This window comes from Balaenoptera ricei, chromosome 13 (assembly GCF_028023285.1).
Source record: "Balaenoptera ricei isolate mBalRic1 chromosome 13, mBalRic1.hap2, whole genome shotgun sequence".
Taxonomy (NCBI): domain Eukaryota; kingdom Metazoa; phylum Chordata; class Mammalia; order Artiodactyla; family Balaenopteridae; genus Balaenoptera; species Balaenoptera ricei.
Genome location: NC_082651.1, coordinates 43656027 through 43682904, shown reverse-complemented (window position 1 = coordinate 43682904; position 26878 = coordinate 43656027). Strand labels below are relative to the sequence as shown.

Sequence of the window (26878 nt, the reverse complement as noted above, 5' to 3'; positions counted from 1 at the left end):
AAAGAGGATGACCACCAATCCAATATGCATATCCAAGGAGCATGGGGAGCTTGAGCATGAATTAAGAGGACCAAATCTGCCAGATGAGAGACCACAACCAGTGAACCAGGCAGGGCAAAAGTCATAGGCCTCTTTAGAGCAGTGCTAACTCCACAAGAGCAGACCTGGAGAAGGGGGTCTAGAAATAGCCCACTCAACTGGATCAAGATTCAGCACAGGCGCTGGCCCCTGAGAGTCTACAGCACAAGGCTGGAAGGCAAGCAGAACCATAGAGACTGATATGGAATCTAAGTAACTACATTTGCTAAAAGTCCAAGGAACACAAAGATATAATACGTGAGAAACAGACAAGTACTCCAAGGATTTGCAATTTAACGTGATAAGTTCTTTAATCGAGAAACGAACAACGCCTAGTGATACCAGGAAGCGGAGTGTCTGGGGAATCAAAGAAGGATTCACAAGAGAGATAATAACTGAACTGGGCCAGGAAGAAAGAGTAGGGATTTACTCAGGGTATGGCCTGGGTAAAGGCGTGTTTGGGGCCAGTGGGGCTGTGATTGGTTGGGGTGGGGTATTAGGAGAGAAAGCAGAGACAAAACAATTGGGACCAGTTGGAAAGCCTTCCTTAGCTGCTATATTTTGGAGTTGCTTTAATATTTAATTTAAGTATAATACAGGATGCAGTTTTGATGTTGAATTCCAGTGTCTCCTCATTCAGGAAATAAACATCTTTCATCTTCAAAAAAAGAACCTAGATAACTAGAGAAAAGCTGTGACATGGGGAACAGTGGCATGCCCTGAGTTCACCCTGGAATACCAGAAACTTAGGCTATGGCAGCTCAAATAATCTGGATGCCGCCAGCCAAGGCTGAGGTTGCACAGACAGCCTTGATCATGGCTAGCTCAGAAGGGAATGTGCTAGAGCCCACAGATGAATGCTACAGTGGCTGTAGCTAAGAGGCTTCGGACAGAGGGCAGGGACCACCTTCCAACACTGTCTACAGAGTTCTGTTCTAGGCGACTTCCTGGGGGTCCATTTTCTAAGTCAGTTCAATTCTGTTACTAATTGCTTTGAAGTAACTTAGGAAAATGCAAATCCTGCCTAGGTTTATAGTCATATAAGTATCTAGGTAAACAGACAGTTGGCATGACTGCCCTTGCCAAAATTTCTTGAATTTCACCAGCCTAGTAGGGAATGAATCCAGTAGCCTGTGCTGAGTGGCAATCTCGCCTTCCAACATAATAAAAAATTATTGCTCACTCTTCAGAGAAAGTAAAAATCAGAGAAGACTTCTTTCTTCTATTTCTTTTCCAAGGTAAACAAAATAGTCCATCAATCAAAATAGGGAGCTATCTTTGGAGTAGCTAATTCATACCAGCAGCTATAAGCATGTGGGCCTCTTCATTAAGGAAAGAAGCGTAGAGAAGCAGTTGCTGGTCGTAAACGGGGCCAAAGATCAAGACTAACGTGTATTGAAATAGCACTGTGGGCAAAGTGATAGGGACTCAAAAAAGAACAGCCTTGCTTGCCCTCCAGAAGCCTACAACGTAGTTACCGAGGCAGAATACATACTCCAAGAGGTAAATATATATATTTGGGGGTGCAAAAGGCAAATATCACAGGGCACCCAGAAATTCTTCGTCTATTCCAAAGACTCGTGAGCCTCCACCCAGGCCTGTGCATAAGTAAATTGACACAAGCACTACACACTTTGGGGAGAGTCCACTTAATGGGCTTAGTGGGTTACTTCTAAGTTATGCTAAGAAGGCATTCACCTCTTCCTGCAAAAGGGAGCTGGACAGATCATTTTAGAAATTCAAGGATAACATGTAGGCAGCTCATTATTTACTCAGCCCCAAAACTCTGTCCCTTAAGACAAAAACTCTGTCTTTCCCCCAAACTGTTTCTCAATTACAGGAAACAACCCTTGGAGAAGACAAGTCCCTTCCAAACAACCAGTGGAGAAGGGCAGGACCAGGGCCCGCACCCTGACATTCCCTATAGATTTCTTCACCCTAACATCATTCCACTTCCTGTCCAACTCACTCCCACGCCCATCTCTCTCCTTCCTCATTCAACCACCGTCTCTTCACAGACGGTGAAGAATTCTTATCCCGGAAGAATAAGGGGAGACTGGATTGGAGGTGAAATAGGAGACTGACCTTGCAGAGAGTTTGAATGACAGAAAATGGAGCCTGGGCTATGGGAAGTCATTCAAAGGAAGCACAAAGCAATATTTTTTGAAGACATTGGGATCAGATCAATGTGGCAAAAATCCCAACCCTTAAATAGCTGGCAGAGGTCCTAGTACACAGTAGATACCCAATTTTAGTTTCCTTGCGCTGATGTTATAGGCTCTCTAAGAATCAGTGCAGTGATACGGTTCCCAAAGAGACTCTGACTTCTGGTTGAATTAACAGAAGTATGGTATCTGAGACTAAGGAAGTGATGAACCTTTCAACTTGGTGAAGGTAAAATCTCCTTTCAAGTATGATATTAAATAGTAAAGACACTTCAAAGGAAAACCTTGAAAAACTGAATATGTGAAAAAAGATTACCAAATATGGTAGATCAGATAGAAGAATAGAATTGAGACTCTTTAGCCTGAAGACATGACGAAAAAGTTGATGGCCATTTTTATTTGAAGGGCTGTCCTGAGGTGCATCTGCTTTTATTACACAATAAAATACAACATCTACACAGATCTAAATAAAAATAAATAATAAATAATATAAAGTAATAAATATACAATAAAAATAAAATAATAATAATAAATCTGAAAATACAGTATCTATACAGAGCTAAGGAGTAGAATAGGCTGTTAGACAGTTTGTGTTTCAGTTTTTTAAAAGGTCCTTCTAATTGGATGCTACAAACAGGTGGAAATGAGCTCCCTGTTGTATTCAAGTTGTACTCAAGTCCAGGCAACTAGACAAGTTGGCAGAATTACATAAAGGCCATTCATGCATCAGATAGGCAATTGGACTGGAAAAGCTTTCAGTCTCCTTCCAATGCTGAGAGTCTGAAACTCTAGAACTAAAAGTAAGCTAGTGAAAGAGTAAGGAAAACATTAGCAGTCCTATACAGTGTAACAAATGAGTTTGGCTCTTATATTTTGAAAATAAATATGAGAGCCTCTTGTTGGTGACAATGGAGACTGCAGTTCAAACTAGCCAACACCCCCCTAATACAAATGAGATTATATTTCAGACTAAAGTGAACTTAAAGCTCCTCCCAAGAACAATTTGTGTTCACATAACCTCAAACACACCCTCTCATTTACAGGCAACTGATACACTAGTCACAAATCATTCTCATCTATTTATTAGGTAGTCTCAGTAGAGCCATACATAATTCAAGGTCTTTTTTTATGATATCCTAGTATTTTTTTATTATTATTAACAAGATGACCTGTGGTTTCTTGTACAGTCATTAGAAAGGAGGGCAAAAGACCACAGGAATATCAGAATGCCAAACGCAGATGTCATGCTGTTTATGAACTGAAATAAAAATAGTTTGGCAGCACCTCTATTTTGATAACGCTTGTATGCATAAAAACCTTTTCAAATATGTTTTGGAGGATTGAGCTGATTTGTTTTTCTTGGATATTTGAGGAATTGGCTTTCAATACTTTTATCTCAAAGCATTTTAAAGGATATTTGCCCTAAGTTTGAAATTTCCTTGTTTTGAGAGTAAATGAGGGGATAAAAAGGATTTTTCTGAATCTGTGCTTCAGGAAACTCTGAGATAAGCACGTAATAAGATGGTAATATTTATTTTTAGAAATAAAAGTTAAACCCAAATACTAATCCATAACCAAGATAAATATAAAGGACCAAACTCAGCAGTTAAAAAACACAAGCTTGATAGACTGGATGCTCAGATATCAAACAATCAAGCTTCTTTGAATATAAAATAAGAATTCCCAGTCTCTGAATAAGAAACTGAGAGAAAATACATGCCCTCAGTATACGAGCTTTAGTGAAATGACCAGTGCATTTATGCCTGCTCTTGGGTCATTGGGGCTATTCCAAAGGGTTGAGTCTTTGGGGTTGAGCATTCTGGATTCACAAATCCAGTCGTGCAAGGCACAATTGCAGGAAGACGTGCACGGTTTAAAGAGGATCCAAAAGTGTGTGCATGTGGAGAGAAAGAGAAAAGGGTGGAGGTGCTGGGGCAGGAAGAGAGGGAGGACAGATTAATAATTTGGGAAATACGACCATATCGCAGAGAAAGCCTGAGAGCATCTTCTGCCAGCCCTAAAATAATGCCAGCTCTTTAAATGATCCAAATTTGGCAAAAATCAGTGAACTAGGCTATCACAGAACTGGAGGAGACAGCAACCAAACCCAGGCCACATTGTCCTTGTTGGGAGACTACAGTCAACAGTGCACCAAATCACAAGCTCTCTCCGGGTCCTTACACATGTCTTCTGATCAGGATATTATTGGGAATGTGATTTACATTGTTTGCACTCCCAAAGAGCAGACAAACTCTTTCCTCTGCTCCCTACAGAATGACAAGGTCCCACCAGGGTATGTGAGCGCCATTCCTTTTGCAAAGCAGCCAATTTCTCACCTGTTCATTAGGGCAGCAAGGAGATTCAAAGGTCAGTGATTTAATTTACAGCTCCCCAAAATAAGAGTCTGTGCCACAAGCAATACGTAACTAGCATTCCTTTGTTGTAATTGTGGTTGCTAGAACAGATGTTAGTTTAGCCAGTGCCCAAAGCAGTGGGCTTAATATTTTGTTTCATTTATTTAAAAAATTAAAAAGCACTTGAATAATTGGCAACTAAAATATTCCTGGGTTTCTTTTACGTACCATCCAGCATCAGGAAAACTACTTCATTTGCAGGCCAAGGAAGCATGAAAGGTACAGCTAAGGCAATTTTATTTTATCTGCATTGCCCAAATTCATGGACTTAGAAGAGGTAGCTTAAAAGCTCAAGGCTTTAAAGATTGTATGTAAAAGACACAGACTCACCGAAATAAATATCTGCCAAAGGCTGTTCATGATAGAGTCCAATCTGGCAACCTCAGTTGACCTTTAGCTGCCGGCCTTAAAATTCGTGAATGCAAATTTTAGATCCCTAACAGATTAAAATATCTGATGATGAGCCAGTATTTGTATTCCATAATTCCTCACTCTAAATAAAGGTATGTTCATCCTTACTCTGTGCCTTTGATCAAATTTCACTTTTCTCCTGGAATGCCCTCTCCTCTCCACCTACCCAAATTTCACCATGGCTACAAGGCCTGCCAAGTGCTGCCTGGACCTGCCCCAGGTTGCCTCACTGATCTTGGCAAGCCTCCTGAATTCCCTCTGCTCTAAGCTCAAGCACTGTGGTTTATAACATCATTTAGAGATTAACTGCACATAATGCGTGCTGCTCTTTGAGCAAACTCTGTGAATCAGTCCTGACTTTCTAACTGGACGGTGATAACATCTTCCAGGATTGTAGGCTGACTTTGTTCATCTTTCTGTGTCTCCTACTGATGATCATGTGTCAGAAACTCAGTAGAAAATGATTTTTTGGTTTCCTGATACCCTATTATGCAGGTTAGAGACATTGTTTTAAGGACTAGATCATCACGGTCACCAGTAGTAAGCGTCTATCTCTGGACAGTGCCACCCAATCATAAACATGGCCTCCACCTTTCCAAGTTCATAATCTAAAGCAACAGCTAACAGTATAGAGACGGTATGCCTGCTTACAGATAATAGATAATAATGATGCTAACATATGAAGTATGATCAATAAGACCAATTGAGCATATGCATTAAATAAATAGTTACATTAAAGGCAAGTAGACAAGTCCCTGTAGCTAATGGAACAAAAAACGAAAAAGAGAAATTAGTCTTTCGCTTCCAATGTCATAGTATTTGAACATTACTGAGTAACTTTCTCTGTAATCCTATTTCAACAGCCCACTCACAGGAACTAAGGCATTCTGAGTACTTATGAGTTACATCTTGTCTGCATTATTCTCTAAAAACTGGTTTTGATTAACAAGCTCTATGCATTTTATGGAAGGGAAAGTGCTGAATGAATCCAAGACCTACTTATTATCACCCTCACCATTGCGAGTGACTTGAAATGTCTCTACTGGGTCAGGGTGACAAGAGGATGCTCGAAAATCTTGATACAGAGTGTCCTGCCATGATAAGGACCTCAAAGCTTGAGTGTGTAGGAGTGTGGCGTCAATCTTCCCCTTCATTGCGTACTAATGATGGCTTATCTAAGTCCTTCTGGTATTATTTTTATAAGGCAAAAAGTAATAAGATGTATAGCAAACTAGAATTGACACATCCAAATTATTACTGCCCCTTCAAAATATTTACCTTGGAAAGCTGTATACTTAAGAACGCTGTCAAAATTTCAGCTATCTTCTGCACTCCTGCTGTGAAATTGCCGTGACCTTGAAGGCACAGTATTTGAATATCCTCAGTCGGGGAATTAGGGAAACATCATCATCATTTGATATCAAAACAACTCCAAAAGTTGTGGGAACCAGGTCTGGTGAATGGTGGGTTATCAAGCTGGGAACCTCACTGATAAAAAACAAAGCATGACTTAGAAGATATCAGATTTACTTTCTGTGGCCTATAAATTGGTTTCAGAAACACTTCCAAGGGAGGTGTTTCAGAATTCCTTTGAGCACTGGTTGAATCATTGGAGAGTCTCCAGCATCCAAAGCCACCAGTTTGGAGGGAATTAGATTCATTTGGGTGTGGGAGTGCTACTATATTCACTACATGTACAGCCTCATTACTTTATAGCCCTGCTTTTGAAAAAGACTTCCACAAGGGCTTAGGTAATTCTCACCTAATATGTTTTCTATACTGCCTACTTCGTGGGTTAAGGAATCCAGTATCCTCAGTGCCTATCACTTTTATTGCCATTTCTAGCCCAGATTACCTCTCAGGTAGCAAGAATAAATCATCATATTTGATTATGTTTTACCCTCATTAATGTTTGACCAACTTTAATGGAAGCTATTAAATTTACCATTGGAAAACTCACTTGGATTTCCCTTTCCTTGACATTGCGATGGCAACCTGAGGGCCTGTGGTTTCCCAAATATGTAACCTGGGACCACCTACCAACACCATAGCTCAGTCACAGTTGCAAGAGGTTGTTCACAGGAATCAAATTTATTTACCTGAGCCAAGCCTGGACACATCACCAAGAACATGGCTTGGGCATAGAAGCAAGGGAAGAATGGAAAGGAAAGTCACAGTTATTGAAGGAGGACTGGGCCAGGATCTTTACGTACCTTATCCTATGTAACAGCAGATCAATCCTGGGAAGTAGGAGTTATCTCAATTTCATATATGTTGAGAAAAGGAAGTTTAAGAGAGAGGTTGGGTAAGTTGCCTAAAGTCCACATATCAATTAGTGGAAGAATTAGGACTTAAATTTAAATTTTACTGAGTCCAGAAATTGAGTTATTTGTAGTGAGGTGGATGGACCTAGAGACTGTCATACAGAGTGAAGTAAGTCAGAAAGAGAAAAACAAATACCGTATGCTAACACATATATATGGAATCTAAAAAAAAAAAAAAAAAGGTTCTGAAGAACCTAGGGGCAGGATGGGAATAAAGTCGCAGACCTACTAGAGAATGGACTCGAGGACACGGGGAGGGGGAAGGGTAAGCTGGGACGAAGTGAGAGAGTGGCATGGACATATATACACTACCAAATGTGAAATAGATAGCTAGTGGGAAGCAGCCGCATAGCACAGGGAGATCAGCTCGGTGCTTTGTGACCACCTAGAGGGGTGGGATAGGAAGGGTGGGAGGGAGATGCAAGAGGAAGGAGATATGGGGATATATGTATATTTATGGCTGATTCACTTTGTTATACAGCAGAAACTAACACAGCATTGTAAAGCAATTATACTCCAATAAAGATGTTAAAAAACAAAAACAAAAACAAAAAAAGGTTACTGAGTCCAAAGCCCAAGCTCTTTGCAGTGAGGCTGGTGAGCTATTTCCAGTGACGGGACCACGGAGGGGGTGGTGAGCAGCCTGGGGCAACATTGGCGCCTGTGCCATTTCTGCCCCCCACGAGCTGTGGAAGGCGTTAATCTGCCAAACTGTCATTTCCCTCAGTCTAATAAATACTTGAGGGACAAGTCCTTTTATGTTTGAAACATTGTATTACATCTCAAAGTCACAAAGATGAGTAAAGTCAAATATATGTCCTCCAGGGGCTTATAGTTCAGTGCGAGACACATAATGATATAATATCTATAATATACAGGAGAGGCTAAGATAGAGATATAAGATAAAATGAGAGCCCAAACTCAGAGCTCAGTGGTAGCATTTGCTTGTCTGTGTTCCCCACGCAACTACAAGGTGTATGATTAGAGAGACCATGTCCATCTTTACGCCATTGCTTGTAGAGGGCCTGGCACATAGTAGGTGTTCAATAAACATGTAAGGTATAAATGCACCGGGTGGTGCCTGAGCTAAGACTTGAAAGATGAAAAACAGTTGCCCAAGCAATGAAAGGAAGAAAGGGTGTTTCAGGGAGAAGAACATGAGAGAGCAGTGAGGTGTATACAGGGAACTTACACGTGGTTGAGTTTCGTCAAAGCACAAAGTGTAAGGAAGGAGGTGGTGAGAGAGGAGGTTGGAGAAAAGAGAGGCTTAGTTGTGAAGGGCCTTGAGCTAAGGACTCTTGGACTGAGGGATCCATAAATGGATTCTGGGGATTTGATGGACCCCCTCCTCCAAAATTATAATCAAAATTAGTGAGCTTGTGTATAAGCGTGAATGTGTACTTTTCTGAGGAAGGGATGTATCACTTTCATCAAATTCTCCAGTATTAAGAACTCTGGACAATGAAGAGATGTTGAAGAGTTCATGGGTGGGCAGAGCTGTCATAATAACATTTTAGGTCGATGACTCTAGACGCAGTGGTAGAGGATGGAATTTGGCTAACAAGGATGGTGGTGGAGGAACCAGTGAAGCGATAACTACAACTGGCCAGAAAAAAAAAATTCTAAACCTAATCAAGTATTGGAGAAGGAGTAGGCAAGGGCAGATTCAAGAAGTCCTTAGGTGGTCAAAGGAGCAGATGTGCTGATAGGATGGTGTGACCCTCAGGTAGGGGAGAGAGGGAGAAAAAGAAAACTGAGATGGACTTCCAGATCTCCCACTTGGGTTGATAGGTCATACCATTGAATGAGGGGAAGAGAACGAACAGTTTCGAAGGGGAAAACAGTGAGTTCAGTTGGAACTCTTGAGTTTGCCGTGTCAGTAGGGCCTACCAGACAGTGGAATGACCCTGACTATGACCCTGAAGCATAAGGAGAGATCTAGGCTAGAGATAAAGAGTTGAGTCATCAATATCTAGATGAGAGTTTAAACTGTGAAAGGAAAGGAGACAGCCCATGTTTAGAAAGTTTTAGAAAGAGTTTTAGAAAGACAGCAAGGAACCAAGAATGCATCCATGGGTCTTACAACATGGTTAGCATATTGAATGCCACCGAATTGTATACAACAAATGGTTAAAATGACAAATGTTATGTGTATATATATTTTACCATAATTTTTTAAAGGGAGAGAAAAGTAGACCCTCAGGCACAATAAAAAGTATATACCTTTCTTAAAAAAATGGATCCATGTGGCATACTGACATTTAAGGGACTGCATACAAGGAAAAGCCCATGAGGAGGTGGGCAAGGAATAATCAGAGATAGGAGGAAGGAGGCTGAGGAGAACACTGCCACAGATGCCAGGGCAATAGAATTCCAAGAAAATGCAGGGTGGGATGGGCGGAGAAGTTAGATAATGGCTAAAGTTACTTCCAGAAATAACAGTCAGAATATATAAGCTCTGGGAGAGAGAGAGAGAATTTTGGTCTCTGGGCTTGCCCATCCAGAACTTCTCAGCAGCAATAAAATGACTTAAATTTCATCTTTCGAAATAAAACTTGCCTGTACTCTGCCAGTTTTGTCTGGGCAGGAAACAGAGCTCATACCAGCTGCTGAGGATGGTTCGAAATTCCACTTCAGAGCACTGGAATGTGACACCTCCCAAGAGGCAGCCTCTGCCCAGGGAGGGAGCAAAGCTGCCTGGAGTGGAGGGTGAGAGGTGCAGCAGGGGGTCCAGAGTCCTCCAGCCTCCCTGGGAGGAACTGACACTCCTCTGCCTGCTCACGGGTTCTCCCATCTGAGCAGGAAAAGTCAGCATGTCCCTGGTCCCTTAGTCTCTGTCTGCACATCTCCCTCTCACCCAGATGGCCTCTTGGGTATTTAGAACAAGCAAGTGGCCATGAGATCACAAGGTCATGGACCAGAACTGCCCCTAGTGGAAGGGCCTCTTTCCCTTGAGTGCTTTTCGACAGTGCCTCAAAGGCAATCTCACTCAATACCAGAGAAAGAGGGACAGGGCCATGGATGGAGGCAGGAGAGGAAGAGGGACCACTGGGTAGCCTCACGTCATAGCAAAGCCTCCTCGTCGCGTCCTGGAGTGCCCTGTGGTATCATCATTTACCAACTGAAACCAGGGAAACAACCTTGCCAGCTTTTAAAAATATCTAATAGATCATCAGCTGTTTTCCTGTCATATTTTTGGCAGGATTTGGCTAATAGCCCTTCAATGTGGCAGAGTAAACCTGCTAATTCATTCTTCAGGTTAAATGTTCAAAAGAGAGCCTCATCTAACCATGTGAAAGAATCTGAGTATCTTCAGTAACTCAGTGGTGGCGCTCAGAATCCACAAAACCTAGCCTAGATCCTAGAACTGCAGCAAACCCACCACCCATCAGGGAGGGCTCTGCTTAGCCCTTTGTTAGCAATTCCCGTACACTGTTTTCAAAATGTAATTGTTACAATTACCAGGGTCCATCCTGGGGGAAGTTAAGATAAGAGATATTGGAGGGATCACTGTCCTGGGGGCAATAAAGCATGTGAACAAATAGAAATGAGACCCTCAAACCATGTATGGAAACCTCAGTATTGCCTTTGTTGTTGCGGACTAGAGACTAAGGCTGAGTGTGGCAGCAAATGGGCTGGAAACTGAAGCCCAGGATGAAATAGCTTCGCCAGCGTCGTCGCGGGCATGGGGCCTGTCCAGGGAAGATGCACAGCCAGGGGCAGAGTTACGGGAATGCTGTGCTCTGGCCTTGTTTACTGAATGAGTAAAGGGGAAGAAAGGCCTGGAGTTTTACACACAGCGCCCTCAACGTGGAAGGATACACAGGAGTGGGGAAGGATGTTCCCTCCTTAACTTGGTTAAGATGGTTTTCCAGGCAGAACTGAAGACACGTCATTGGCTACGTAATAACCCCATCCCTGAACGACAAGGAAGAATCCCAGTTCAAACCCAGCTTGGAGATGGGGGATTCCACCAAGTTTCTTTAACTTGAGCTTCCCCCAGTTTCCCATCATTGCTCTGAGTTTGACCCTCCTCCCTTTACCCTGGCCAGCAAGCAGCTAAGGCCTATACAGAAGTCTCTGAAGCCACGGGGAACAACAGGCAGGGGCCCACTGGGGGCCTTCCCCCCATTGTAGGGACAGTTTTTTTTTTTTCCTTTTCTTTCTGTTTTTTTAAAGATAAAATGTTCAGAGCCAAAAAAAAAAAAAAAAAAAAAAACCACCGTAAAAAAACCAAGACAGGAAGCAGCAGCGATGCCTGATTCTCTGTTGCCCAGAGGCCTCCCTCTCTCCTGTCACACGAGATCCCTCACCCGCCTGCCGTGTGTCAGAAATCCAAAATTACTAGAAACCTAACCATGTGAGAGATGCCTTCATTATTCACGTTTCCAAATCTATACTCTTGAAAACAATGCCTCCTCATCTTAAAAGATGCCCTCATTTGGTGAGCCGGGGACAAAGGCATTTTAAAAAGCCATGATGCAGGGATTTGCCTTGCAAACCAGGCAGGCTTCAGGGAAATTGATCCTAACAAGGAATGACGAGAGGAAGGAGCGGCCCAAGCATCCTGCCCTCGTGGTTAATATTCTGTGTCTGCATGTTCCACCCCAGGCCTCTGTGAGCATCTTACACCTCAGCATTCATAGGAAAAAAGTCAGTCTCTCATGCAGCTGCCTTATGTTTAGTCTTTCAAGTATAGATATTTCTTAAGCGAATTTTTTATAAATCTGACATTAGAGTGTAATGATGAAGTAGAAGGGGGGCAAGGTTCTAAAATCAGACTGTGAAGGTTCAATTCCCAGTTTTGCAACATTAAAATTGAGGACATATAAATATGTCCATAAGTGGTACGGGGAGGGTCTGAATAAGTTACATACCTTCGCTGAGTCTCCTTGTTCCTTACCTTCAAAAAGGGGATAACAGTTCCTGCAACAAGACTGCTTTAACAAGTCTCGTTTAATTAAATGAGCTCATGCATAGGTAGCACTTTGCATAGTGCCAGGAATGTAGATAGCGCACAATAACAGTCGCGATCGTTAGTAAAATTAGTACAAAGACATCCGTGAAAATGCAAGAGTTTCAGAAGGAGTGACCCTGTAAAATGTCATCCTAAAAGACTGGGAGGAACTGCAGGAGCCTTCCACCTGGGCCTTCGATCTCCAGTCTTCCCCTCCTCAGGTCCATACTCTATGCGTTGAAAGCATTTACTTCCCAAGAAACAAGTCCGAACACAGTGCCCCCAGGTTGAAGCCACTCAGGCTCAAGATAGAAGCCATGCCCCTCAGCTTGGGCTCCAACAGTGGGGACCCTGCCTCCTTCACCCCTACACCATGCACTTTGTGTTTGCTTTCTGTGCAGGAATGCCAAGCTCTCCTTCGCCCTGAGGGCGAGGATCCAGTGTCACCTCCTCTGTGATGTGCTAGTTCCAGACACTTAGTTCTTAGTGCTTGCTGAGGGCAGTAACCTGCTGGTTGAACTTGTAGGCTGTGGAACCAAATGGCCCAACTTTGTTAAAAATGTAGTTTATTGAAATATAGTTGATTTGCAATGTCAATTTCTGCTATACAGCAAAGTAATTCAGTTATACACATATACACATTCTTTTTCATATTCTTCTCCTTTATGGTTTATCACAGGATATTGACTATAGTTCCCTGTGCTATATAGTAGGACCTTATTGTTTATCCATTCTCTATATAATAGTTTGCATCTGCTAATCCTAAACTCCCAATCCATCCCTCCCTCCCCCTTGGCAACCACAAGTCTGTTCTCTGTCTGTGAGTCTGTTTCTGTTTCGTAGATAGGTTCATTTGTGCCATATTTTAGATTCCACATGTAAGTGATATCATATGGTATTTGTCTTTCTCCGTCTGACTTACTTTGCTTAGTATGATAATCTCTAGGTCCATCTATGTTGCTGCAAATGTCCTTATTTCATTCTTTATTATGGCTGAATAGTATCCCATTGTATATATGTACCATATCTTCTTTATCCATTCATCTGTCAGTGGACATTTAGGTTGCTTCCATGTCTTACCAAATGGCCCAGCTTTAAATTCTGGTTTCTCCCTGTGACCTTGGACAAGCTGCTTCTTCTGTCCTTACCTCAGTATTTTTATCTGTAAGATAGGAAAAAAACAATATTATTGAATTCATAAGGTTGTTAATATTAAGTGAACTAACATATGGAAAGCATGTTAGTACATATTTAGGAAGGACAGTCCCTGGCACATAGTAAGTGTTCAGTAAATATGAGCTATACTGATAACAAGTATTATTATCATCACTATCATTATTACTATTGCACCAGAATGTAAGCTTTAAGACTCGAGAGGCTGTTTGCTTTTTTCATTGCCTGGCACATAAAAGGTGCTGCATGAAACTCACAGATACAGAGAACAAACTAGTGGTTACCAGTGGCAGGCGGGAGGTTGGGGAGGGGGGGGCAACAGAGCGGTAGGGGGAGCGGGAGGTGCAAACTGTTGGATGTAAGATAGACTCAAGGATGTACTGTACACCACGGGGAATAGAGCTCATATTTTGTTATAACTGCAAATGGAAAGTAACCTTTAAAATTGTATTAAAATTTTTTTAATTTTTTAAATAAAATAAAAACTATCCAAAAATAAATTAGTTAATTAAAGGTGCTGCGTGTACAGCTGTTGAATAACACACAGGCCCCTGAGTGTGGGTAACGGTTGATACATATCCCTCAGCAGACCATGAGCACCTTGGTTCTGTCTAATCCATCCTTACCGCTGAGGTCTGCTCCGTGGGCACTGGACGGACCCTCAGTAAACGTTTGCTGAAGGAATCCATGAATGAGCCTCCTCCGAGGTTGCATGCACATGTTACCCACTTGTAGAACATTAGCTTCATGTCTAAGTTTGTCAAAAATTCATGCCCTTTGTCTGACGGTGACTCTTTTGCACTGGGTGTTTGTATATAATGGTGCTGGAAGATCTTGAAAACCAGGCAGTGCATTGGGGGGCTTTACTGGGGGCTGCATCCAGAGTAAGGGTCAGTTCCTTCAAGAGCTCCTGCCCCACTGCGTTTCCACTCCCCCAGCGTCCCCACTGCACCTTGCGCCTGCTGAGCCCCACGCTGTCCTCCTTCGCTACGGAAGGGAGGACGGGGAAGAGACAGATCAAGCCTGGTCAGAGATAGGCCGGATGAAGCTTTGTCTGAATTCAGGAAATCTCCTTCCAGAGCTGAAGCTTCCTCTCTCCCCTTGTGGTCCCGGTCCTCCACCCCGCCCCCCCGCCCCCGACTTCACAGGAAAACTCCTTCTTTTTCCAGAAGGAATTAAAATAATTTTCCCCACAATATATCAGCCTTTCTGCTTCAGTTCCTCTCTCTAGAGTGAAAATAAAATCAGGAGAGGCGAGATTGCATATAATGGGAATAAATGCAGTCCGTAGTCTTTACTAAATTATAACTTAATACTGAAAGACCACTGTTTTATAAGCCTTGCAGTAACCAAACCACTTATTATTCCGACTGCAAACAGATTTATGGTCTGAAATGGCCACCATGTTTGCTGGCCATGAGGAAACAATGGGAGGATGAGTTACAGCTCAGCGTCTGACATGATAGCTTCCATCCCACTTGTCCGGCCATGTCTGCTTACATCTTATAGCTCATTTTCTCCTCACATCAATGCAATGAGGCAGGTGAGGTTCAGTATCTCCATTTTGTGGGCATGGAACGTAGAGACTGAAAGATCAAGAGGGCTGTCCTTGACTAACAGTAAGGTTGGAGAACACACGGGATTTCTTTGTCTCTTCAAGGAGAACATCACTCTCTGCCGTAGCTCATGCATAAACGTTGTGGGTCCGGGAGCATCCTCTGGCTGCTGTGCCCTCTCCCCACCCACTGCCCAGCCCTGCACCTGCACTTGTGAGGTGCAGCTCCCTCGGGGATAATCTGGCATTCCCAAGCCTTGGCTTGGTGGGAGCCGAGTGTTTAGTTCCCTGGCTTTTGGGTCAAAGACATTCCAGGGAGTAAAAGCTGCCTTTAAACAGCTTCCAGTAGCCCCCACTGGGCACTCGGAGTAGGGGTGAGTCACGCCCCGGCTCTGCCATTAACCTGCTGTGTAACCTCAGACAGGCCATCCAACCTCCCCCTCTGTAAATGGTTGGGGAGAGGGCAGCTTTGAAAGTCTGATCATGCTGTGGACAGTCTCCCATGAAGACACATGCTCTGAAGATCATGAGTGTTGTTTCGGGAGGGTCACACCTTCCATCCACTTGAGCCCATCTGTGTACCCCATAGGTCCACTGATCCTGGGTGAGAACCCCAGGGCCACGTGAGCCCTGATGCCATAGGGAGGAGCCCCAAGTGCAGATTTTTAAAGTACAACTTCAATAGTTTATTTTCTCATTGTGCAATGTTAAAAAAAAGAAAAAGAAAAGCAAAGACAGATTTTTTTTTAATTACCATAAATCCACTACCAGCAAAATCACCATTAATATTTGAGTAAATATCCCTCAGTCTCTCTCTCACTCTTGGCAAACATAAGTCCACTCATTATATCAGGGCTGTTCTCTCAGGTCATTTAAATATTATTTGTAAACATAATGTCTACAGAGTAATTGGTGGTTCTACAATGTATTATTAACTATTCCTTAATTGTTAAACATTTAGGTTGCTTTCCTTTATCATCGTCATCATCATCATCTGTGCAAACATATCTGATTTTGAGGTGGGGGAGCTAAAAGTGGAATTGCCAGCTTTATTCAGAAGGGGTACCTATGACAATTAATACCTGAGACAACTTGCCCCTCGCCCCCAGCTCCAAAGGTTGTACCCACTTACACTCCCGGTAGCTGGGAAGAAGGGGCAGTGGAGGGGACTTAAATCTGCTCCCTGGAACCAGCAGCCCCAGAAAACTGACACCGAGGGGGTGGGATCTCTGTTGATGAAAGTTAGTAATCATGTCAGGCCACGGCAACTGTCTGTTTTGGGGACTGGCCTAGGCATGTTTGGAAGTGGGCATGATTTGCCTTGGGTGCCCGCCTCAATGGGCCCGACAGCAGCATTGACTCAGTCACCGCACCCCTCCCCTCCCAGGGGCAGCAGAAGCTGCCTCACCCTCTACTCCCTGGAATCCCTCTACCCTTTATCACGTCCCATCCGTGGGCTCTAGACTTTGCCTCGTGAATCTCTTACACGCACCTATGACAAACAGGCTCAGGGAAGCAGGCTGAGTTCTGAGAATTGTCCCAAGTCCAGCCCAAGGGGTGGCGGGAACAGCAGATCCAGGGAAGGGGAGGCTGTCACCAGACACAGGGTGATGGTCCGGAGGCAGATGGGCAGTGGTAGGCCATCTCAGTGCCCAGCTGCACAGGCAGCCGTCTTCTCTGTCCCCTGCAGGATTGGTCCTTCAGGATGTTGTTCAAAGAGAAGACCGGGGCCTCCCTGAAAAGACAAACCCACTTCTCATGAGAATTGACTACGTAGAGTGTGTTGCCCAGGACGTTGGGCAGCGTTTCAACCATTTACTTGGCAAACGGTGCTCTTCTCTGGGCCTTAAATCTGCATAGTGGGGATGGGAGTGTGGGGAGGGGGAGACCACAGGTATTGCCTTGGCCCCCAAGCTCACATGCTGGTTGCACACACAGCCGGCCCCACTGCTGACCGCCCTCTCTCTCGGCCCCGCAGTCCGATGGCTCCATCCTGGCAATCGCCCTGCTGATCCTGTTCCTGCTTCTGGCCCTGGCTCTCCTCTGGTGGTTCTGGCCCCTCTGCTGCACCGTGGTAAGTGCCCCAAGCTTCTCCCCCGGCCTCAGACCTCAGGCCGCTCAAAGCAAAGAATGACACAGCTTCACAGGACCATGAGTAGGTAGAGGGCTACAAGAAGCTGTGTAAATAAGTAACAGTAAGTCTAGCGTCTTTTGTACGATTTTTACAAAATTGGCAAAAACTAACATGATCAATAAAATCATGAGTCATTAGGAGTCAGTATGCATTTGCCAATGGACACACCATTTTGGGCGGAGCAGCTGGAGGGGCTGCTCTGGGTGCAATGCCTAGGAAAGAACAGCAGAATACTGTAAATGATGAGCGTTACTTGACATGTAATAAATACACATGCATGTGTGTGTGTGGCACATGTGCACGTGTGCGCGCGCGCACACACACACACACACACACACACACTTGTTGAGCTGCACCAGCTGATACTCTTCCAAAGCCACCTTGGTCTTAGCAACTAGTCAGCCCATCTGAGAAAGTGCCTCAGGCCCCTTTATTTTTAACAATAAAGAGTGGCACCTACCTTTATTTTATTCTTTTAGCTACCATTTATAGGACACACCTATATGTGCCCAGCACAAGATCAGTAAGGACCTCCTCCCCATCATCGTCACCTGGAGCCACCACAAAGCTCTGGCCAGCACCTCCCCAAATAGCACAGGGCCTGGAATAACCCGCCATCACCTGCCGTGCCCAAATGATATGTGCTTGTCTATCAGTTTCTATTCCCTGGCCCCCAGACCAGGAAAAGACCAAACAAAGTAATATCAAAGTGAAAAAAAAAAACATTAGCTCTTGCAAGTCTAGTTCTAGCACATGCCCTGACTTCATGCACAATCAGAGCATGCGCTGTAAAGCCAGGTGCGTTTGCAGTGAGCACTGCTCCACTGCCACAGCTTCTTCCATTCCCTGCATCTCAGTTCTTCCATGGCAGGCCCAGCAGAGGAAAATAGATGGTGAGCATCTCCAGGCTAGAGCTTGTCTTCACTTTATCTCTGGAAATCCAGCATTTAGCATACAGTGCAAGGCGACTCAAATCTGTGTGTAGGACAGAAAACGAAGCCTCATAGAACGCTAGACTTGAACAAAAGGGGGAAATGGTTTCAAACAACACTTTAAAGAGATGATAAATGGATGAATGCAAAACTCAGTCAGGATGTGGATCCATGTGGCAAGGATTCTGGAAAGAAAGAGGCTTTTGCGCCAACAGAAGCCTCTGGTTTTGAGGGGAAAAGATGACTTGTAGCAGACAAGAATGTGTGGGTGGGAGGGACCCTGGTGGGAGGGACAGGTGCAAGTCTCAGGTCAATTAGTGTAATCCAGGCTGGAGTGATTTCACCAAGATTTTAAGCAATCTTAAGCACAGCAGCCCCAGAGTTAAATGTTTAAATACTGAAGGCTGCATAACCATTTTATTTTTAAGGTTAAAAAAAAAAACGGAGGCAGCCAGACTGCTTTCTATGGTGATTCAAAAGCAAGCATATCTTCAAGTCTGGAATTCTCGGGGGAAGAAAACTTTCAGAGGGCTCTTAAAGAAGAGGGTGGCTGGGAGTGTTGGTGGTGGCAGCCTGAGGTGAACACTGGGGCTTCTGTTGTAGCAGGCATCACCCTTTGTTCACTTAGTCCCTTTGATTATTAAAAACAGTTACCTCTGGGTGGGGACAGCTAGGAACAATACAACAGCCAAGCAGTACTCCACCATTTACTGGCTGTGTGATCCTGGGCAAGTTACTTAACCTCTCTGTGCCCCGGTTTCCTCATTTATATAATGAGGACAATGAGAGCTCTGACCTCATAGGTAGATGGTGAAAATTAAAGGATTATCTATATAGGAATATCTATATATCTGCTTAAGATTGTTCCTTGTATTATTATTAATAATAATTACTATTATTAATATTTCAAAATATTTACTATAATAGGAATATATAACTGTACTGTATGGCATTCAATTTGTAATAGTGAGAAATGTCTCTTTTTTCCAGTTTTTTTGAAGTAGAATTGACAGATAGCATTTTATAAGTTTATGGTATACAACTTAATGATTTGGTACGTGTATATATTGCAAAAAGTTTACCATAATAAGTTAACATCCATCACCCCACATAGCTACACATTTTTCCTTGTGATAAGAACTTTTAAGATTACTTTCTTAGCAACTGTCAAATGTACAATACAGTATTCTAAACTATAGTCATCCTGTTGTACATTATATCCCCCAAGCTTTATCTTGTAACTGGAAGTTGTACATTTTGACTACCTTCACTCACTTCCTCCACCCCCAACCCTGTACCCCAGCCCCCACCTCTGGCAACCACAAATCTGATCTGTTTCTATGAATTTGGTTCTTTTAGATTCCACATGTAAATGAAATCATACAGTATTTGTCTTTCCCTGCCTGACTTATTTCACTTAGCATAATGCCCTCAAGGTCCATCCATGCTGTTGCAAATGGAAGGATTTCCTTCTTTTTTATGGCTGAATACTATTCCATCATATATGTATACCACATCTTCTTTACCCATTCGTCCTTCAATGTACACTTAAGTTGCTTACATGTCTTGGCTATTGTAAATAATGTTGCATTGAACATGAGGGTGCCGGTATCTCTTCAGGATAGTGATTTTGTTTCCTTCAGATATATACCCAAAATTGGAATTGCTGGGTCATATGGTAGCTCTATTTCTAATTTTTTGAGGAGCCTCCATACTGTTTTCCATAGTGGCTGCACCAATTTACATTCCCATGAACAGTGTACAAGGATTCCCACTAATACTTGTTATCTCTTGTCGTCTTGATGATAGCAATCTTAACAGGCATGAAGTGATATCTTATCGTGGTTTTAATTTCCAGGAAAATGTCTCTTATTTAATGCCTTTCATTATTGGAAGCAGGATCACACAAGGTCAGATTGCTTTGCAATATTCAGAATATTTTTCAGCGAATCTATCTGGTTAAGCCTATGTTGCTTTGGAAGACAGCAAAAATGTCTTAATGTGACCTGATTTTGTAAGTCCCAAGGAATTTCTTTACAAGGGAAGATCTTAGAGATTGATTTTCCTGTTTATGAAGTCTTTAAAAACTGCCCTTCCACATATTTCTGAAAGCTGTCTGGGGCTCTGAAGCTTAGTGTGCCCCCCCAAATTTCTCGTTGATCGCTGGCTTCCTTTATGAGTGATGGTGTTCTGAGGGGGACAGGGTAAATTCACATGTCTTCTAAAGGGAGTATACAGGAAGGAGGGCAAACAGCATGTTCCCGCACCCCAGGATGCAGTATGCAGCAAGTTTCTCTCCCCCGCGTGACAGCACGCCCTCACCACAGTCTGGGACTAGCAGAGGGCATCCTTGTAAATGATGGTCCTGAAACCTTCTTCTGTCATGCTCCCTGCCCTGTCTTGAGTGTGGGAAATGCCCCATGACCTGGTACCAAAGCCATATCTCCAGGATGGGAAATAGCCAGAGAGCAGAAAGGGTCTGTAACATGAGAAGCCCATGAGGTTTGCCTTCCTCCTGCTTCTGCACAGTTCCTTCCGGGAATAATATTCAAAATCTTTATCAATTTGCAAGGCTTGCATCCCAATTGAGCCAAACATTAACCCTTTAGTGGCTGGATATGGGGTGGGATGGGGGATGGTCCATGAAGTCCCAGAGGGTGGCAGGGGTACAAGGGCAGGCACTCAGGTCACTATTTACTAATCATAAAGAGCATTTTAACATGTAACGACCAGTATGGCCAGATCAGGCATAATAGACACTACCAGGCCAGCCCTCTGCAGCCCTCGGCATCCTCTTGCTTCTTGCTGGTCCTGGAAGAAGAAATCTGAAGTCTGAGAGTGACTGGTGCTACCCATTGCATTTTGCCTTTCTGAAAGGACCCCATTCCCAACTGGCTCTTATCTCCCGCCTAGATGGAACCTGGGTTAACTTATTGCCCGCATAGCAGAGAATAATCTATCAGTAATGACTGATGGAGAGAGAATTGGCCAGGTCTTGGATCGAAACTTTTCAGTGTTTCCCAACGTGGCCCTCAGTATCCCCAGGTAAATCTTTGCCTTCTAAGATTCCTACCTTTATTTACTGGCACAAAAAAACATTCACATTGGGAGAGAGAGAGTCATTGGCCTATGTACCCTGTGCTTATTTGCATTTTCAAAAAGGGAATTCAGGGGCCAATATTTTACAAAAAAATAAATGAATAAATAAAACCCTGCCTCAGTTCCACAAGGGGCATTGCCAGAACGCTTTAAGTCATGCTATGGCCTCTCCATCTACTTATAAGTTTGGTCCAATATTATTGAAATCTCTAAATTGAACTTTAAAAAAAGGAAGACTAGGAAATCTGCATGAGAAGAGGATCATGGGAAAAAAGAGTTGAAATGTACCGGATGAGTAAACGTATGAACATATGGAGGAAAAAAGTCCACAGTGAATCAGTGGTATTAGAGGTAAATATTATCTAATACAGATCTAGAAAATGCAGGTAACCCTGAGAGTCTACCATCATCCCAGCCAAGAGGCAGCACCCTGAAAGCCTGCAGTCTAACTGGGTTGGTAGCTTTATGTACACAGGCAAAGGCTATCACATCCTGCCTAAATTTCAGCAGGTCACCAGACACTGATAGATTCTGATTAGCAATGGGGACTGGCTCCTCCAAATCAAAAATCTGGGGGATAAGATAAATGCCTGCCTGGTGTCTTAAGCTATGGACCCCATGTTGACCCTCTCATGAACACTCTCCATTACCTAACGCCCAGCTCACTTGCCCTGCCCCATCCTTATACTGAGACAGAGCAACTGAAAGTCTTCTCCTCTCCTGCTCCCAAGATGATGGTCCCTTCAGAAGAGAATTGCCCAAGCCTGCTGATGGGGCCACTGCCCATTTACGAGGGCTTCTCATTGCTTAACAAACTCTCACCTCATCCTTATGGAGCCCCAGATTTCACCCCCACAGTGTCTCTCCCAGGCTGTTCCCGTTCTCCCGGAGATGACTGTCCTATCTCTGGCTCTTTCACTCTCAACAGACAACCTACTCTCCTGTCTCAGTGAGAGGTGGAAGCTGTCCTGTGAGAAACCTTCCACCTCAAGTAGCACTTTCATGCATCCTGCTCCAACATCCCTCCCCTCCCCGGATGCAACCTGGCCCCTCTGCCTCTCTTGCCACTCATGTCCTTCATTTTGTTCTCTCTCATTCACCTCTGCCTGTGGTATCTTCATCCTTTCCTCTCCGCTGTCTTCCTCCCTGCTGCCTACTGGCCTCTTTCAACCTTTACAAATGTCTCATACCTTATTCCTCCTTCAAGCCTCCCTCTTCCTTCTCCCTCCCTTTCATCTGCCAACTTCTCTGCAGAGCAGACTGTCCACGATTCCTTCCATTCACTCTTCGGCCCACTGCACCCTGGCCTCCATCAGCATCGTTGATCTAGTCCGTACCTTGCAAGTCTGAACTCCCCAGCCAGGGATCTCTGCTCATTTCGCATTCTACTTTAGCTCTTTCAGCAATGGGCACTCTCTTCTTTCAACTCTCTCCTCTGCTGGCTGCTGCCGACTCTTCTAAATCTGTCTTCAGTTTTCCCCTGTCTCCTTCTGCTGCCGCTCGTCTCTTGTTCTCCAGGATTGTCTTCAACCTTCTCTACACATTGTCCCTGGGCAATATCACTAATGCTCCTGACTTCAGCTACAATGGATATGCTGATGGCTACTTAATGTGTCCACCCATTGCTGGCCTCGGCTTCAGAAGACCAGGCCTGTAGTATCAGTACCCAATGGACATCTCAATTGTAGGCATCTCTCCCCATCGTGTCCCAGCTAAATTCATCATGTTGTCCCCAGAACTGCTCTTCATTGATGGATATGTCACCATCCTCTGAGCTGCCCAAACTCTAGACTGAAGAGTGATTGCCAAGGTCTCCTCTGTCTCTCCTTGTCTTCTCTCACTTCACAGTTGTCTGTAGAACATCCTCTTCTCTCACACCCCATCTCATCTGATACATCCTTCTGCACCCTCTACCCCAGTATAAGCATAATACCTGGCACTCAGTAGTTGCTTAATAAATAGTTGTGGAATGAATGAATGAATGTCATTGCCTTAGTCTGAGGTTCTGCATCTCCCACCTGAACTACTGCAATAACTTTCTAACTTCTCTTTTAGCCCTTCTCACTGTCACTAGGTTTTTTTTCCTTAAAAAAGAAAAATAATCAGGTCATGGTCCCACTCACTTCCATGTCCCAAATCCTCTTGACTGTTCAAGATCTCTAAAGTAGACTTCAAATTCCTTGACATGGCGTATGTAGACCCTTCTCAACCTGGCCACACCCCCACTTCTCCACTTCACCTCCCACCTCCTCCTCCCTGTGCCTGGACCCCCCTTGGCACCCTGTGCGGACTCCTTCATGGCACTGACCATGGTGTTGTAACTGATTGTTTGCTTGTCAATCTTCCCCTGTAGACATATGGTATTGGAAGCCAGGGCTGTAGTTCCCCAGAGCATAACCATGCCTGGCTCAAGACTGTTACTCAGTATATCTCAAAGCTCATTGAGGAGCTAAATGGAAGGAGGGCCATCTGCAGGCACACTCTATTCTTTGGGGTTCCTTGAACATACCACGTAGCTACTAATGATCTCTTTGCTTATATTGTTTCCGCTTGCTGAAATATATTCGTCTTCTTTATCTACTCTGGCAACAATTCCTCTTTCTTCAAAGCCCGGTTCACTGATCACTCCATCTCAGTAGCTTTCCTTTTTCCCACCTGGGGAGAATTAGCGCCAACCTCCCTTGGTTTTCATAGCACTTTTTTCACACATCTATTAGCGAATTTTCTCATTCTGTCACAAGTGTTCATTCATACATATGTTCCTGTCACTATACAATGAACTCCTCCAGGGGTCGGAGAAACTTGTCACAGAAAATCATCCCACAAAGGAGTACAGTGCCTAGTATGTAATTCATATGTTTTCCAAACTAAACTAAAGGGGGGAAGGGGAATGGATACGAAAGGAACCCACAAACCGGTGGAACTGTAGGGCGTGGTAGTTTCATGGGTGTTTGTATTATTATTATCAGGTTTCATAAATTACATGTATGTTACACACATTGTTTTATATGTATCAAATATTACATAACAAAAGACACTTTTATCAGCTTCTTAAATAAAATCCTTGAAATCTGCCCATTTTATTAGGAGGTTAATTGTATATCAGGAAATCCGAGTCAAAAGATCTTGCCATATTTTGCCAGATGAAAAAGTTTCTGGAGGTTCGTTGCACAACGAGGTGAATATACTTAACATTACTGAACTGTACACTTAAAAATGGTTAAGATTAGGTTATATGTTTTTTACCACAACTAGAGAGAAAATAAAAAGAGATCCTGCTGTAGAGTTGGAATTCTTCTGCAGCCCAGCTAATTAAACTACACTATTAAGGTGAAATCAAATCATTATATTTCTGTTCAAATAATGGCAAATATTTTTATTCAGTTTGTTGGGAGAGGATCATGTGCATGCTTTGAGAATTTCTCCCTAGAGAAACAAAATGCGGTTCCCTTTTGTTTTGGTTTGTTTTTAATGGCCTTGTAGGTATCCTATGAACAGTTTTTAAAGAATTATGTAAAGGATCATGTTTAATACACTTTATTGAATTTCCAGGGTAGTTCAATGAATGACAAATTGCAAGGGACAAAAACTAATCAGGAACTTGACATGCCTTAAATTGAAATAAAAATAAATTCTTCAAATAATGCCCTCACACCTTTAAGCATAGTATTTAATTTTCAGGGCCAGACAACCAAACCTAACATCACCAAAGGGATTCACTGAAGCTTATTTAATAGAAACCTGACAAGTACAAGCAGCTCCTTAGCCAGGCATCATGGGCCTAGACTCATCGTGCTTTCTGGATCCCTTTCCAGCCTCCACCCATTCCCATCTGGACACACCTCTCTCTGCAGCTGACAAGGTCGCTTCCCACTAGCATGCAGAGCCCTGCCATGGCCTGTCCTCACCTCAGAGCTCTGCACCACACGCCAGTCTGTTCTCATCTCCACCTTGCCCTCGTGGCTTCCCTCATCCCTGCTGGGCTGGCCCTGCGACTTGCCTGGAAACCCACCCGCCACCATCCTCACGCCCCTAGGTGAGCTGGAAAGAGGCAAGCTGTCATTAAAGACAACGGGGTTCCAATACGAGATGTGCCTCCATCAAACGCAAATCTTTTAACCTTCATTTCCTCACGTGAAAAATTAGAAAATTGGAACCACGCTGGCGCTAAGGTAGCTTCCTTATATTCTTACCTCCTATAAGTGAATCTACTCCTCTCCTTCAACATTTCCTGGCCTGTGGTCCTCAAACCTGGTTGGTTACACATCAAAATAGGATGCAAGTAATCAGGGGCAGCATTTCCAGACGCTGTTCACCTAAACTTCTTTTGACCCTGGAACCCTCCCATGACCCCTACCCATTAACATACTGACATCTAGAAGGGCACTAGTCCTTCCCAAACACCTATTGACATCCTGACGTCTGGATGGACACTAACATTCTGCCAAAGACGGTTTGGGAAACATAAGCCCATAGAATGCTGAATTGGCTGAAAGTCAGATTCCTGGGTCCCTAGGTGTGACCTCTTTACTGCCCTCCTCGAAGGCTGTGTCAATGCCAACAAGCTCAAACACACTGTGAACATCAACCCACACCCTTGTTCCTTGTGTGTCCTGCTCAGATCCCACAGGCACTGCCAGTGGCTGGAATCGCCTTGCCCATAACCCAGGCAGACCAGATGCTCCTCTAAGCCTCAGGGAATCCGAATTCATGAATTTTTTTTAACTGTCTCAGTGTTTTGCAGTGACTGGCGCATCATCTAGTGAAGAATATGCATAGCTGCTCTTTGAAATTACCATGTACATCATTTAGGCCTTATCAACTAATGTTAAAATTCTTGCCACTACTCTCTCTCGAGTTATGTATGAATTTGGCCTTTTAAATAATTCCAGTCTTAAGGGAGATAAGATGAGAGGCCAAAAATTATTTGGAATTTGAGTTCCAAATGTAAAAAACAAAAACTTGAGCTCATTTCTTTGAAAATTTCTTGTACTACATTCTAGATCAACACCCTTGGCACTAGACTTTACTAAACTTCTACAGTGTAAAATTACTGGATTCAAGCAGTACTTGGCCAGCTCTAATCAACTGTGAGGTTTCTATTACATTTATACTGTTTGTATAGTAAGATTAATTTATCTGTCATCAGCTAGTATTTCATGCTTCCTGGACATTTTCCACATTGCATTACCTAGTTTCCCTTGGTGTCTTGATTTTAATTAAAAGGATATTTATTATAAGGTTGAGGAATCAGAATGGAAACCTAAATTGTAAAAGCATGAGAGCAAGCATCCCCTTCCATCCATGAGATTAAAGCCTTTTGTTAGGTGGCTTTTCAGATCTCATTGGCATTTCTTCTATACACAGCTTTCTTCTGATGGCTTCTCCTCACACAGAACCTATGAGGCCAGGGAGGTAGCAAAGGAGTTGGAATTAAGATATCAGCCCAGAAGTCCCAGGATATGCAATGTTTTAAATCAAAGGCTCCAAATAACTTTAGGCATCTAAATACAACATTTATTTGAGTTACTCCTCTGAGCATGCAAGAGGTAATCATTTGTGAAAAATCAATTACTCCTGGCTGGTGATACACTGGACTTCCTAGCAAAATAAAAATAAAAAATTTCCTGGAAAAA

The 26878-nt window shown here is 43.4% G+C and overlaps 1 protein-coding gene across 1 annotated transcript in view; it reads left to right on the top strand.

Moving 5' to 3' along the window:
• The window catches only part of ANTXR1 (ANTXR cell adhesion molecule 1), a 242165-nt gene that overhangs the window by 124233 nt on the left and 91054 nt on the right, over positions 1-26878 (top strand). Inside the window, exon 13 of the mRNA XM_059943152.1 lies at positions 17056-17151. Coding sequence (XP_059799135.1) covers positions 17056-17151 — 96 coding nt within the window. The remainder of the gene's footprint in view (positions 1-17055; positions 17152-26878) is intronic.